This window comes from Triturus cristatus, chromosome 2_2, assembly GCF_964204655.1.
Source record: "Triturus cristatus chromosome 2_2, aTriCri1.1, whole genome shotgun sequence".
In the NCBI taxonomy this organism is placed as follows: domain Eukaryota; kingdom Metazoa; phylum Chordata; class Amphibia; order Caudata; family Salamandridae; genus Triturus; species Triturus cristatus.
Genome location: NC_140582.1, coordinates 235,654,636 through 235,668,618, shown reverse-complemented (window position 1 = coordinate 235,668,618; position 13,983 = coordinate 235,654,636). Strand labels below are relative to the sequence as shown.

General features: G+C 48.6%; 1 protein-coding gene across 2 annotated transcripts in view; it reads right to left on the bottom strand.

Moving 5' to 3' along the window:
* Nucleotides 1-2,557: 2,557 nt before the first annotated feature.
* The window catches only part of RAD23B (RAD23 nucleotide excision repair protein B), a 354,987-nt gene continuing 343,561 nt past the window's right edge, over nt 2,558-13,983 (bottom strand). For both annotated transcript variants that reach the window (XM_085641292.1, XM_085641291.1), the window contains exon 10: nt 2,558-3,482. In XM_085641292.1, coding sequence (XP_085497418.1) covers nt 3,369-3,482 — 114 coding nt within the window. In that variant the 3' untranslated portion in view covers nt 2,558-3,368. The remainder of the gene's footprint in view (nt 3,483-13,983) is intronic.

Below are 13,983 nucleotides of genomic sequence, written 5' to 3'. Positions count from 1 at the left end.
GGCCTCTTCGAAACAAAGCAGGGGCTGAAATGTTAGAGGCTAATGCTGTACAGCTTTTACAATTATTTTTCATTAGTTGCGGAAGTGGATTTTTCTTTCGGTGCTGAATGAGTTTTGTCTCTCATGCTAAAGAGCTTTTGCCTTTGTGCTAGGAACCGGTTTGTTGGGCCATGGGGTGCTGGGAGCCAAGGAATGAGTTGAATGGCTGGGATCCAAAGCTGGTTGGGCCGAAGCAGAATGTGGAAATTTCTGCTTATTTTTCAGAGCCGAGGGCGGGGCATCCGTATTGGATGTTTGGTGCCTTCCATGGACCAGAATACGTTAATTAATTTAGCTTGATCCCTTTCATTGGTCTTTACAATTGGACCACTGTTACATGTTCCATGGCCTTTTGGCAGTGGAGGCCCAGAAGCTGTATATTCACTCGGTCCTGAGTCTCCTAATAAATTCTACAGAGGCATGTGTACTCCCGGTTCGTTGACCCGGAGAAATGTCTTCGATTTTGAGACTTTCCATTTGAGTCGGATGAAGATTCTTGGCTGGAGAAGGCCTCTTCCTCAGCTGTAAAGGTTTCCAGGGTTTCTTGTTCGTGTTATTCAACATCTTGTTGTCCAAAGTTTTCTGGTTTATTCTTGATCTCTCTACGCTGCATTTCTCTGCGATATTACCCTACAGTCCCTCCATGTCTTTCTCGATCTGAAAGGTCAACAATCTTCAATCTTCTTCTCTATGATCTTGCGACAGGCTAAGGTTGTAAACCTGATGATCGATTGGTCCTTGGATATTTTGCACAGCAGGAGGGTCAAAAACGAAAGGAAGTTTGTTCCATTAGCAACACAGTGTGAATGGAAGCAGATGATAAAAAGAATATGCTCGAATGGGCAAGGGCAAGTGAAGCTTGCTGAACTGACAGCGAGATTTTTAGTATGTATTTCAATACGTAAGAATGGAAACTATCGCAAACAATGCAGACAAATGGAGAAAGGTGTAAAGAACCTAAGGGAGCCCTAAGCTTTCTTGAACTGGAGCGCCACCAAACACATCCAAACCTGATGGCGGAAAGAAAACAAACAATGGAGCCGATGCCCATGCGCATTATCACCAATAGGAGTCGTCATTTTACCTTGCGACTTGAAAAACTTCGAAGAAAATCAACTTGCACACATTCGGATCAAACACTAGATGGCGGAAGTATGCTAAGCATGTGTATCTACAGCACTACATGCCTCTAACATAGCATTTCCACAATCTAAGCATGAGCTTACAAATGGAATTGGAGTAGTTTGAGTCGGACTGAAAAGGTAAAGTACACAACTCAAAGCAAATAGGTGGAAAAGACCAGATTTAACCACCACTGAGATCTGATGCGATAAAGTGCTGAATCAATGCTTACTCCCAATGTCTTCACAACTTTTACAGGGGAGGGGCTATGCCTAATGAAGAGGGCCAAAAGGGAAAGATCAGGGGGTTTAGGAGGGCATAACATCGGATTTGTTCCCTTTACAATTAAGAGTATTTCTGCTCATTCAGCTCTGAACATTAAAAAGACAGTCATGCAGTTTAGCCACAGCAGTCAGATGGTCGCCTTCAAGCTTAACAATGATCCGTATACCATTTTTTTATAGATTTATTTTTACCCAAATGACTATTAAATGGGCCAAAGGAATAACTTATTAAAAACAGCTGGAAAGATCCCAGAGATAAAGATTTGGCAAAGCTTACCGAGGAAATTCAGCTGAGAAATGGGTCTATAGTTAGACTATTCCTCTGGGTTTAGAGTAGGTTTCTTTAATAGGGGACTTACCTATGGCCTTCTTTGAATACCTGAGAACAGCCTTCACAGAGGAAAGACTTAATTATAGTGCCGGATCTGCTCTTATCTAACACAAGGTAATCCTTATGGAGAGGAGCTTAAACAGAGTCCCAAGAAGAGCCAGAATGTTCCTTAAAAGTGACAGTGGAGGGAGAAATAATCGCACCTCCACAATCGGTAGCCCTTGCCAAAAAGTAGATTTACCATACCAAAACTCTATTTTCTCATTTCTATCACATTCGATGTCCTTTTATTTGCCACTATTATCACATTTATTTGCTTTCAGACAGTTAAGACAGGGGTGCCTAGCCCAAACTGTGGTGCACTTAAGCCAAATGTATTATTTATAACAGAAATCAAATGTGGAAACCTAGTGTTCTATATGTATGGGATTGTACTATCTTACATTCGTGGTTGGAGGCATTTAATTTTAAAGCTATAAGCTGTAGTAAAATATAAAAAAATATATTTAGTCATGTGATTTACAACTCTTCAGAAAGGACACTGTATTTACAATCAGGTATGGAATTACAGCAATCGGACCTTTTGTTACCATTGCACAGATTCATGCTGTGTGATTAAGGGAAGACAATTACAAATTAATGCAAAGCGGTTTCAAAATAATGTTATTCAATGTATGCAAATTTAAAAATACACTTGCAAGTAAAAGGTTGTATTTTCTAACATGAAAGAAATAGGCAAACATTTCATGCCAGTAAAGAAGCTCTTCATAACCAAACGTGCAACAGTTGTTTTAAAACTTTTACTGCAATATGACATTGAAGTAAACAGTAATTAGATAGCTACCATTTTTTCAAAAAGAAAAAAAATGTAAACAGGAAAATAAGTTGCCTGTAGGTGTACAGCTTCTCAAATCGTATCAAGAAAAAGGGCATCTCACATTCACTGATTAGGAATTTCCTTTAGAGCTGTAAAATAGCAAGAAAACTATTTTCAATTATCCTTAATATCGGTTAAAGAGTAATGTGTTACTTCTGCACAAAAATTTTGATAGAGGTCCTTTCAAAGCAGCAAAAATCAACTTAAATTTTGGCGTTTCTGCTTTTTAGTCGTGCCTATCCCTTCATAGATTTTAGAAAGCCATCATCCAGTGTTACTATGAGATACAGATGGAATATTCTAGGTAGCTTGGAGGCGATTTTCAAAATACCAATGCAACGTAAGAAGAATCTGAAAGCAGGGCAATAAACTAAATTTCTGGATCTAATGCGCTCAAAGTAAATTGTGAAAACCTAGAACAAAACAGCCCAACGGTTATAGAAGGAACTAAATGCCGGCAAAAGCGGATTTTTGGTTGTATATTATATTACATGTGGACTGTTGCCCCATCTCCTTTAAGCAGACCTTTGCTGTACTTCTCATTGCCCAATATCCTTTTATCTGCCACACAATATTCCCCAGTCCCCACACCAATAATTGTGGATATGACCTGCACCCTCCCCCCGCCTTCCAAAATTATCTTGGAATTCAATGACCAGAGTTAGAGTGATGCACTGGTGTGAAGTGTGAGATAAAAGGTACAAGTCTCTTGCGCTCAGTCATCATCAAAATTCTGCTGTAGAAGGAAGTTGGCAGCCAAATTTTCATTCTTCTCACAAGCAAAATATGCCTGTATCACAAGTCCTTCTGGGAAACCTAAAGCCTTTAACTGTAAAAGAAAGAAAAGGAAAGCCCTGGCAGTTAGATTCAAATTTTTTAAGAAGCATCAAGTAAAAGCATACAAATGCACTGCACTGCACAATACTGTAATCTGAACCAGAGTGATACTAATCAGTTTTCCAAGAACACATACTTATTCCAGGAGAAATATTCAAATTCTGCAATTAAGTTTTGAAGAATGCTACTTTGCCTGTTAAGCAATGCTACTGCTTTAAAATAAAAATTAGGATTTCCAGCATCCTGTCTTTACATTAACCAAATAAAAGAACAAGTTACTAACCTTTGGTAAGGATGCATATGGTAGAGACATTTATTAGTAGTAGATCCTTACCTTAGAATTTCCCACAGGCATCAGTCTGGATCCGGAGACTTTTTATCAGAAATACCCTTGCGTGTCGGTCGGCTCCGTGGCCGTACGTGGGCACAGGGATGACGTCGCGGGACCTATATAGACACTGCACATGCGTGCTGACATCAGTTCTTAACGCACAAGTTACTACTTGTGTAACAATATATCTGTAAGAGACATTAGTTAGTTATAGATTCCTTACCTTAGAATATTCCCAGGCATCAGACTGGATCCGGAACGTTTTTCGTCAGCAGTACCCCTGCGCGTCGGTAGGTGGCGTCGAGCGGCTCCGCGTCTGTTGCTGTAAGCGCCGAGATGTCGTCACAGAGACTACTTAGGCGCCACCCATGCGTGCGGACGTCAGTTCTGTACAAGACTTTCCGCGCCAGGAACGCAGAGCCATGCAAGAAACTGACCACTGGTGCCATGAAACTAGGGCCCTGAAAGGGATGACCTTAACCCTAGAAATCAGTTTGCAGAACGGGGAGGATGGGTGGGGCAGTAAGGAATCTATCACTAACTAATGCCTCTTACAGATATATCCCTACACAAGTAGTAACTTGTGCATCTGAAAGAGACAAGTTAGTGATAGATTCCTTACCTTAGAATAGATACTCCAGCAATACCAACCCCGGTGGTGGGTCTGCAAATAGATTACACAAGAAAGTCACGGAGAATAGATCGACCAAAGAAGCAGTCTCTCTGGACTTGACTGTCAAGGCAGTAATGCTTGGTAAACATGAGCAGCGAGACCCACGCAGCTCCCTGACAATTATCCTGCAAGGGGACGCCGCATTCCAATGCAGCAGTGGCTGCTGTTGCCCTGGTAGAATGGGCACGCAGCCCCACATAAGGCTTCTTCTTATCCAACGAGTAACACGCTTTGATGCACAAAACGACCCACCGAAAGATGGTTAGTTTGTGCACGGCCCAACCTTTTTTGGTGCCCACGAAGCCAACAAAGAGTTGGTCATCCACCCGGAACTGTTGTGTGGGCTTCAGATAGAACGAGAGCGCATGTTTTGGGTCCAGACGGTGGAGCCTCTCTTCCTCTTTTGAAGGATGCGGAAAGAAGGTGGGCAAAGTGATGGTCTGCTCGATGTGGAAGGGCGTGACAACCTTTGGCAAGAAAGGACGGGTTCTTAAAACCACCATGTCCGGATGAACAGAAAGGTAAGGAGGTTTAGAAGAAAGAGCCTGGAGCTCACTCACTCTTCTGGCAGAGGTGATAGCTACCAGGAAAGCTGTCTTTAGAGTGAGAAGACGGAAAGGACAGTTATGAAGGGGCTCAAAAGGAGCGCACATCAGATAGGTCAAGACAAGATTCAAGTACCATTGAGGCATTATGAAAGGCACGGGAGGAAACGTGTGTGTAATGCCTTTCAGGAAATGGTTAACAAACGGGGACTTAAAGAGAGAAGGCTGATCTGGAACCTTAGAAAGGCGGAGATGGCCGAAAGATAACCTTTGATAGTGCCCATAGCAGAGCCCTGCCGGGCCAAGGAAAGTAGGAACAGAAGGACCTCAGAAAGAGGGGCAGAAAGGAGATCCACAGACTTTGCTGTGCACCATGCCACAAACTTGTTCCACTGGCAGGCATATACCGTCTTAGTGGAGGGACGCCTGGCTGGCAGAATGACATCACAGACTTCGGGAGGAAGATCGAAAGCCGTCAACTGTCGCCGCTCAATCTCCACGCATGGAGGTGGAGGCTGGGCAGGTTCGGGTGGAGGACTGTCACCTGCTGCTGCGACAGAAGATCCTCCTGAAGAGGCGGACGGATCGGGGTTCAATCGCCATGCTGAGTAGCTCAGGATACCAGTATCTTCGTGCCCAATCCGGAGCCACAAGGATGACTTTGGCCTGGTTGCGTCGAATCTTCTTCAGCACTCTGGGCAGAAGTGGTATAGGCGGAAAGGCATACAACAGACCGCAACTCCACTCGCGACAAAAAGCCTCGCAGAGCGAGTGCCGCCTTGGAAATTCCAAAGTGCACAACTGAGGACATTGCGCGTTCTCTTCTGTGGCGAATAGATCTAACCAAGGCTCTCCCCACTGCAGAAAGAGACTTTGCGCCACTTCCGAGTGCAGACGCCATTCGTGATCCATCAAGCACCGGTGGCTGAGTGTGTCCGCCCTGGCGTTCAGAGAACCTGCCAGGTGTTGAACCACCAAGGTAATGCCTTGATGTTCCAGCCATGTCCAGAGGCGCACAGAGGATCCACGACCCCACCCCGCCCTGTTTGTTGCGGTGGTATTGTCCATGAACATCTGCACTACACTTCCCCGGACAGAGGGAAGGAATGCCTTCAGTGCAAGACGGATCGCCCAAAGCTCCAAAAGTTGATATGGAGCTGGGACTGCACCGGAGACCAGAGGCCTCTGATCTCCACCTCTCCCAAGTGGCCACCCAATCCCAGGAGGGATGCATCCATCACCACTGTGTGCTCCGGTTGGGGAAGGGAGAGGGATCTGCCATTGACCCAATCGCGATTCGTGAGCCACCACTGCAATTGTCGTGCAGTGCCCTCCGAGATCTGGACATGATCGGACAGGTTGCCCTGATGCTGTGCCCCACTGGCACTTCAGGTCCCACTGCAGAGCCCGCATATGCCATCTGGCATGTTGCACTAGCAGGATGCAGGAGGCCATCAGGCCCAGGAGCCGGAGGGTCATCCTGACTAACCCGGGATAGAGGCTGAAAGATCGGAATCATAGCCTGAATATCCCGGACTCACTGCTTGGGAGGATAAACCCGAAACTGCGTCGAATCCAGAACCGCTCCGATGAAGGGGAGCTTCTGAGAGGGACTAAGGTGCGACAAAGGCACGTTGATGGAGAACCCCAGCAAATGCAGGAGGTCGGCCGTAGTCTGAAGGTGGGTGACGACTGTCTGGGGCAAGCCCGCCTTCAACAATCCGTCATCGAGGTAGGAGAAGACTGACACCTATGACCTGCGCAGATTCATTAACACCCGAGGGGTGCTGGTAAGGTCGAAGGGGAGCACGGCAAAATGAAATGCTCCTGGAACCGCAGGTAACGCCGGTAGGACGGGAATGTGAAAATACGCGTCCTGCAAGTCCAATGCTACCATCCAGTCTCCAGGGTCGAGGGCAACCAAAACCTGAGCCAGAGTCAACATCTTGAACTCCTCCTTCCGGAGGAAGCGATCGACGTTCCTGAGGTCCAAAATGGGGCGCAGGCCCCCTTTGTCCTTCTTGGGGACCAGAAAGTAGTGGGCATAACAACCACGTCCTACTTCTGGCCCAGGAACGCACTCGATGGACCCCTTGGCCAGGAGGGCCGTGACATCCGGTTGGAGAAGCACAAAGTGATCCCTCGACATGCGCTGAAACTGAGGTGGCATGGTTGGGGGGGGTAAACTCGAAGGGGAGGGAGATAACCCCTCCGGACGATTTGCAGCACCCACCTGTCTGAAGTGGCAGAACGCCAGTGGGGGAGGTGATGTTGGATCCTGCTGCCCACTAGTTTGGGGTGCACCCCAAAGCTTGGACTAGGAAGGCTGAGGCGGATGCTGCGGGAGCGGAGGTGGACTGACCCGCACGCTGGCCCCCTCTGCCGCCACGGTGGTCTCCATGCCCACGCTGAGTTTGGTTCTGCGCAGCTTCTGGCTGAACGAGCGTGCAGGGGCGCCCCTTCCATGGCCACGAAAATTAGACGTGGCCAGGCGTGTGGTGGAGAGACCCAAGGACTTGGCCGTAGCCCGAGAGTCCTTGAAACGCTCCAGTGCACTGTCTGCCTTATCGCCAAACAGGAAAGTATCATCAAAAGGCATATCCATGAGGGAACTCTGGACGGTCCCCGAAAACCCGGTGGACCGCAGCCAGGCATGGCGACGCAGGGCCACTGTTGTGGAGATCGCTCTCCCTAAAGAATCCGTGGTGTCCAGCTCACACCGAATGGCGAACTTCGCAGCATCCCTTCCATCCGCAACAGCCAGGGAAAGTATAGCCCAAACCTCTTCCGGGTACAAGGGCAGTGTCTGCGCCACTGTGTCCCACACAGCGTGAGAGTAGCAGCCCAAGAGGCATGCGGTGTTGACTGACCGCAGCCCTAAGCTGGCAGAGGGAAATAACTTCTTGCCAAACTGCTCCAGCTTTTTCGATTCCTTATCCAGCGGGGCAGTAGGGAACGCACTTTGGGAAGTGGAGGCCTGAATGACCAGCCTCTCCGGAGTCGGATGAGTTGTCAAAAAGGCCGGTGCCGGGCGATGACGCCTGGCCACTTTCTTATCCATAGGAACCCCTGTGGCTGGCCTAGACCAGGTGCCCATCAAAACATCCATCAAGGCCTCATTAAACAGAAGCAGAAGTTCCATAGAACTTGCCGCCAGCTGAAGCACTTCAGTAAGGAGGTTCATCTTTGGAGTGACAGTAGGCAGATCAAGGTCAAGGGCCTCAGCTGCTCCACGGAGCACCAAAGTATATGTGGCGCCCTCCTCCATGACAGCGGGAGGAGACATAAATCCAGGTTTAGAGGAGAGGTCAAGGCAACCTGCATCCTCCGAGTCCTCCACCCACTCATTTTCAGACTCGCACTGCTGTGCAAGAGGGTCCTCTGACCCCTCCCAGTCATCCCCCTCCTCCACAGCCCGAGGCACAGGCGGCAGCGGCTCGGAAGGCACAGGGGAAAACGAATGCTCCAACGGCGCCGGGCACCCGGTAACGGTCAGCGCCGATCCGTCGCCATGTCCCAATTAGGGGCCCAAGCCGGAGCAAAATTCCCTGGAAACTCGGGCAAGGGCAGAGGTGGGGCGAATGGAACCCATGGCGGCGTCAGGTCTGGAGCCGCTGACGGAGGACGTTGCGGCGCCGGGGCTGGAGCCTAAGGCACGCAAGGACTCTCAATAGGGACTCTTGCACCTGGGCCACAGTCGCCGACAGACCCTGATAGGGCGGGTAGGCCGCGGAACTCCTAGGCTCCAACAGAGCCGCAGGGGAAGGACCCCTGGCCCGCTTGTCCGCGTCTAGAGACCGACGGGTGGGGATGTCGGAGCGCAAACAAGCTCATTTGACTTTTCCTTGTGACGTCTCTCACCCGATTCCGAGGGTGAATACTTTGACCCCGAGAAGCGATGATGATGGCTCCGCAGTCGGTCCCTCGAGCAACCCCTGGACCTCGAATGGCGTGGAGACTACTGCCTGGCCTCCAGCAGCTTTCGGGACCGCTCCCGCAAAGCCTTCGGTGCCATGGCCAGACAGACAGAACATGACCGGAGTCATGGTCGCGCTCCAGACAGTAAAGAAAGACGCCATGGGTGTCGGCCACCGACATCGTACGGCGACAGGCCCGCAGGATTTAAACCCAGGCATCCCTACGCGGCACCAGGAAAGAAGTAGAGACAAAAGTCTCAAAAAGTCAGTCAAAAAGTGACTAGGGTACGTGCTCTAACCGGATCTGCGCTTGCTGGCGCTGAAAAAGAAAGAACTGACGTCAGCGCGCATGGGGGGCGCCTAAGTAGTTTCCGTGACTTCATCTCGGCGCTTACGACGCCAGCAACGGACGTGTAGCCGCACGACGCCACCTACTGACGTGCAGGGGTACTGCTGACTAAAAACTTTCCACGCCTGGGGATATTCTAAGTTAAGGAATCTATCACTAACGTGTCTCTTTCAGATACAACTTTTCACGCCGGAAGCGCAGAGCCATGAAAGACACTGACCACTGATGTGTCCAAACTAGATCCCTGTAAGGCAGTTCCTATCCCTAGAAATCAGTTCGCAAAGCGGGGTGGATGGGTGGGGCGGTAAGGAATCTAAAAAATATATATCTCTACCAGATACATCATTACCGAAGGTAAGCAACTTGTTCAACTGATAGAGACTATTAGTTGTAGTTTCCTTACCTTAGAATAGATACCCTGGTAATACCATCCCCAGAGGAGGGTCTGCAAACCAAGATCATACGAGAAAGTCCTGGCAAACCGAACGGGCAACGTATCCGTCCCTCCGGACTTGACTGTCTAGGAAGTAGTGTCTGGTAAACATGTGCATAGATGCTCATGTCGCCGCCTGACAAATATCAAGCAGTGGGCTCCACGTGCTAACAAAGTGGTTGTTGCTGTTGCTCTAGTGGTGCGAGCACGCAACCCCACAGGAGGTTCCTCCTTCGCCAAAGAATAGCATATTTTTAATGCAGAGGACAACTCATCGAGAGATGGTCTGCTTTTGAACAGCCCAACCTTTCATGGCACCCTCATAGCCAATGAAGAGCTGATCCTCCACCCAGAAGTCCTTGGCACGATCAAGATAAAAAAACAACATGTTTTAGGTCAAGATGGTGGAGTCTTTCCTCCTTGGAGACACATTGGGCCGGGTAAAAGGTGGGCAAAGTGATGGATTGTCCCACATGAACAGGCGTGGCCACTTTAGGAAGGAAAGAAGCTTTCATTCAAAGCACCACTTTATCCGGATGGAAAGACCGGTGTGAGTAGAGGAGATGGCAGTAAGGAAAACAATTTTGACAGTCAGCAGCCTAAGAGGATAATTATGAAGGGGCTTGAAAGGAGCATGCAAGTAAAAAAAAAAAAAAAAATTAAAAAATTTTTTTTTTAAAAAAAAAATCAGTTTGGGGCATCATGAAAGGAGATGGAGAAAACAAATGAGTCAAGCCTTTAAAGAACATAGTAAAAATGGGAGACTTAAATAAAGAAGGCTGATCTGAAAGGGGTAGAAAGGCAGCAATAGCTGTGAGAAAGTGCCATCTTTCTTGCATGGTATGCCCCCACTTTTTGCTGAATTGCTGAATGTACTTTGACTGTGTGTACCCTGGACTCCTGCCAATCAGGTGCCCAGGGCCTATGTTCCTTCCCTAAAAACACAAAACACAAATTGGCAAACCCTGGACACGTGTCAGCCCCTGGTAAATGGTACCCTAGGTACCCAGGGCCTTGTGACCAGGGAAGGCCTCCAAGGGCTGCAGCACTCATTGTGCCACCCTTAGAGGCCCTGTACCCTTACACACACACACTGCCCTTGCAGGCTGGGTGTCTGGGTGCAAGACAAAACAAAGAGTCAACATGGCACACATCCCTGTGTGCCATGCCCATCACCTACACTGCCATGGCATACATCAGCCACCCCTCTAGCTGGGTGCCCTATGCCAATGGTGTGGGCACAGGAGCAGGAGCCCTGTGCCCCTACAGTACCCAGGTCCATTCCTGGGCACTGCTGCCATTTAAGAGTATATGGTGCTGTGAGCTCGTCAAACACGAACTCCACAGCACCATAATGGCAACACTGAAGACTGAGAAGTTTGGTATCCAATTTCTCAGCACATTAAACCCACACTGATGCCAGTGTGGGATTTAATGTACCAAGCACCCCAGAGGGCATCTTAGAGATGCCCCCTAAAACCTAACCTATAATCCACGTCTGTTCTGAGGCTGCCTAGGCTGCCACACAGCAGACATGTTGCTGGACCCCTGGGTAGGAGAGCCCCTGCTCTCTTGGGCCTGCAACAATGCACATCTAGGGCGAGGTGCTAAATCTCCTCCCCCAGGATGGGCAGGGGGAAGCTTCAAAGGCATGCTGCCTCTGAGATTCCCCAGGCCACTGCAACCCCCCACTCTGGCGGGAAGCTTGGCCGGAAACCCCAAATAATGACAAGGTATGAGCCGGCCTGCCAACCCCACCCCCTCAGGTGGGAGAGGCGAGGTGAAGCACATCTCCGTGCTCTCGCCACTTGAAGATGGGAAGCCCTACCCTATCAGGACTAGCCTACTGCCCCCCTCCCACAGGAGAGAGGCAGGATAGGGGGTGTACCCACCCCAGGACTGGGACCCATTGGTCCATGCCCTTCACCTACCACTAAAGCCCCTAAATCTAGTATTTAGGGGCACCCTGAACCTTCCTTCCCCAGATTCCAGAATCCGAAGAAGAGCTAGAAGAAAGAAGACCTGCCCTGCAGCTGCTAAGAAGAGGAAGACACCAACTGCTTTGGCCCCTGCTCTACCAGCCTGTCGACCCTCGAACCTGCTCCTGCTCCAACCCGGCATCTCTTGTGGCCAGCAACCTCACAAACCCCGGAGGATCTGGCTACCTTTTGACTCTAAAGCCCTGGGACTCCCATGAGTAGAGGCTCTACTCAAAATCTACTTCTAATCCCTGGCAGCAGCCCGGAACCGTGAACCCAGCACACTCTGCACCAGCCAAGCCTGGCCTGTTCCGGAGTGAACAAAGACCACGAGGACGACCCCACGGCGACTGTGACCCCGAGTCCGGCACCCAAGGACCTCCCTCGACACTCCTGAAGAAGCCTGCAGCCTCAGAACAAGGTCCCCCCAAACCGCGATCAACAGAGGGTAAGATTTCCCGACACCAAAAGGCACCCCTGCACCCGGCGCCCCGCGGCCCCCTGTGCCCAATCGCGGGGTACCTAACTATCCTCCAACTACCCAACTTACCTCTCGAAGTGGTGGTGGCACCTGAAGAATCCTCGTCCCCGAGCTTGCAGTCTTTTTCTAAACCGGAGATTCCCATTGAAATCAATTGAGCGCCCGAAGACTCAAAAGCACCCTGCACCCAGCCGCCCAAGTGGCCCTGGCAGTGCAATCTCTACACCTATAACACTTGCCTTGAGTAAGTGACCAGGAGCCCAGCTCCCACAGCCGCGTGGCATGCTAGTCAGCAGCCACCAACCAAGGCCCCCCTACCTCTCATAGGATAACATTGGGCCTAACTCTCTCTGCACCCGGCCGCCCTTGTGTCGCTGAGGGTGAACCAACTTTACCTACCTGACCCTGGGAGACACCCGAGTCTATGCCCAGAACCTTAACCTTACCTTTAAACTGATAACTCAATTTTCTTCATAGGGTAACATTGACTGGCTTTTTCCTGAAATTTCTTTTAAGTGTGGACTTTTCAAATCTTAAATTATTCACCAAAAATCAGCCGAGTAACGAAAACGAAAATACTCACCTGCTCTTAGGTGAGCTCCCAGTGCTGGATCTTGGTGCCCAGCACTGACTCTGAAAAATACTTACAACTGTACTTACCAGTAACCCAATTTTCTCCCATAGGAAATCATTGACTGTTTTTCAGTGAAATTTCTTCTGTCAATTTCTGCAATCTTTACATATTCTTTAAAAATCGTATAATATCTGAAAACGTAATTACTTACCTGTTTTGGATAAAGGTCCCAGTACTGAGTCTAGGCACACAGTACTGGATTACAAAAGTAACGAGAACTTACTATACCTGCAACTTGAATTTCCTGCCATAGGGAATCATTGACTGTTTTCTATTAAATATTTTCTAAGTGTCAACTTTTAAAATAGCAAAATATTGTCTAAAAATCATCACAGTAATTAAGTCGACTTTTATCACTTGATTCCAAGTACTGAATCTAGGATCTAGTCCTGGAATTCCAAAAGTAATCCTAAAAGTAATCTGTGGCAAATAACTTGAAACTTCCATTGAACTCAATGCATTACTGTGTTTAGAATTGTGTTGCCTATTGCAACCACTTGTAACTTTCTACAAAAGTCAATTGCATATTGCAAAAGTATTTATATAACGCATCTCGTTCTGAGAAAGTATAGTTTAATACCTATTGTTGGTTCTAAAATAAAACAAGCATATATTTTTTATATATAAACCATTGGCCTAGAGTTCAGTTATTGAGTGTGTGGGACCATTTGCTGACTGAGTGTGTGCAACAAATGCTTTACACTGTCCTCTGATACTGCCTTACTGCTCGACCAAGCTACCACTTTAGAGAGTAAGGTTATATCCAACTTTAGCCTCTGCCAAACCCCTGGGGACTGTGGACTCTGTACACCCTGTACCTATTTGGGAACAGTATATACAGAGCCACTTTCTCACAATAGCTGTAAGATATCCTTTAAGAGTGCTCAAAGCAGATACCGGCTGGGCCAAAGAAAGAATGTTCAAGAGAACCTCTGAAAGGTGGGCAGAAAGGTGAACAGCCTTTGCTGTGCACTATGCCAAACAAATTTGTTCCATCTACAGGCGTATACCGTTTTAGTGGAGGGACATCTGGCTGCCAAGATAACATCATAGACTTCAGGCGGAAGGTTGAAAGCTGTCAACTGCCTCCGCACAATCTCCACACAAGGGGGCAGAGGCTGGACAGGTTCAGTTACAGAACCCTCGCCTGC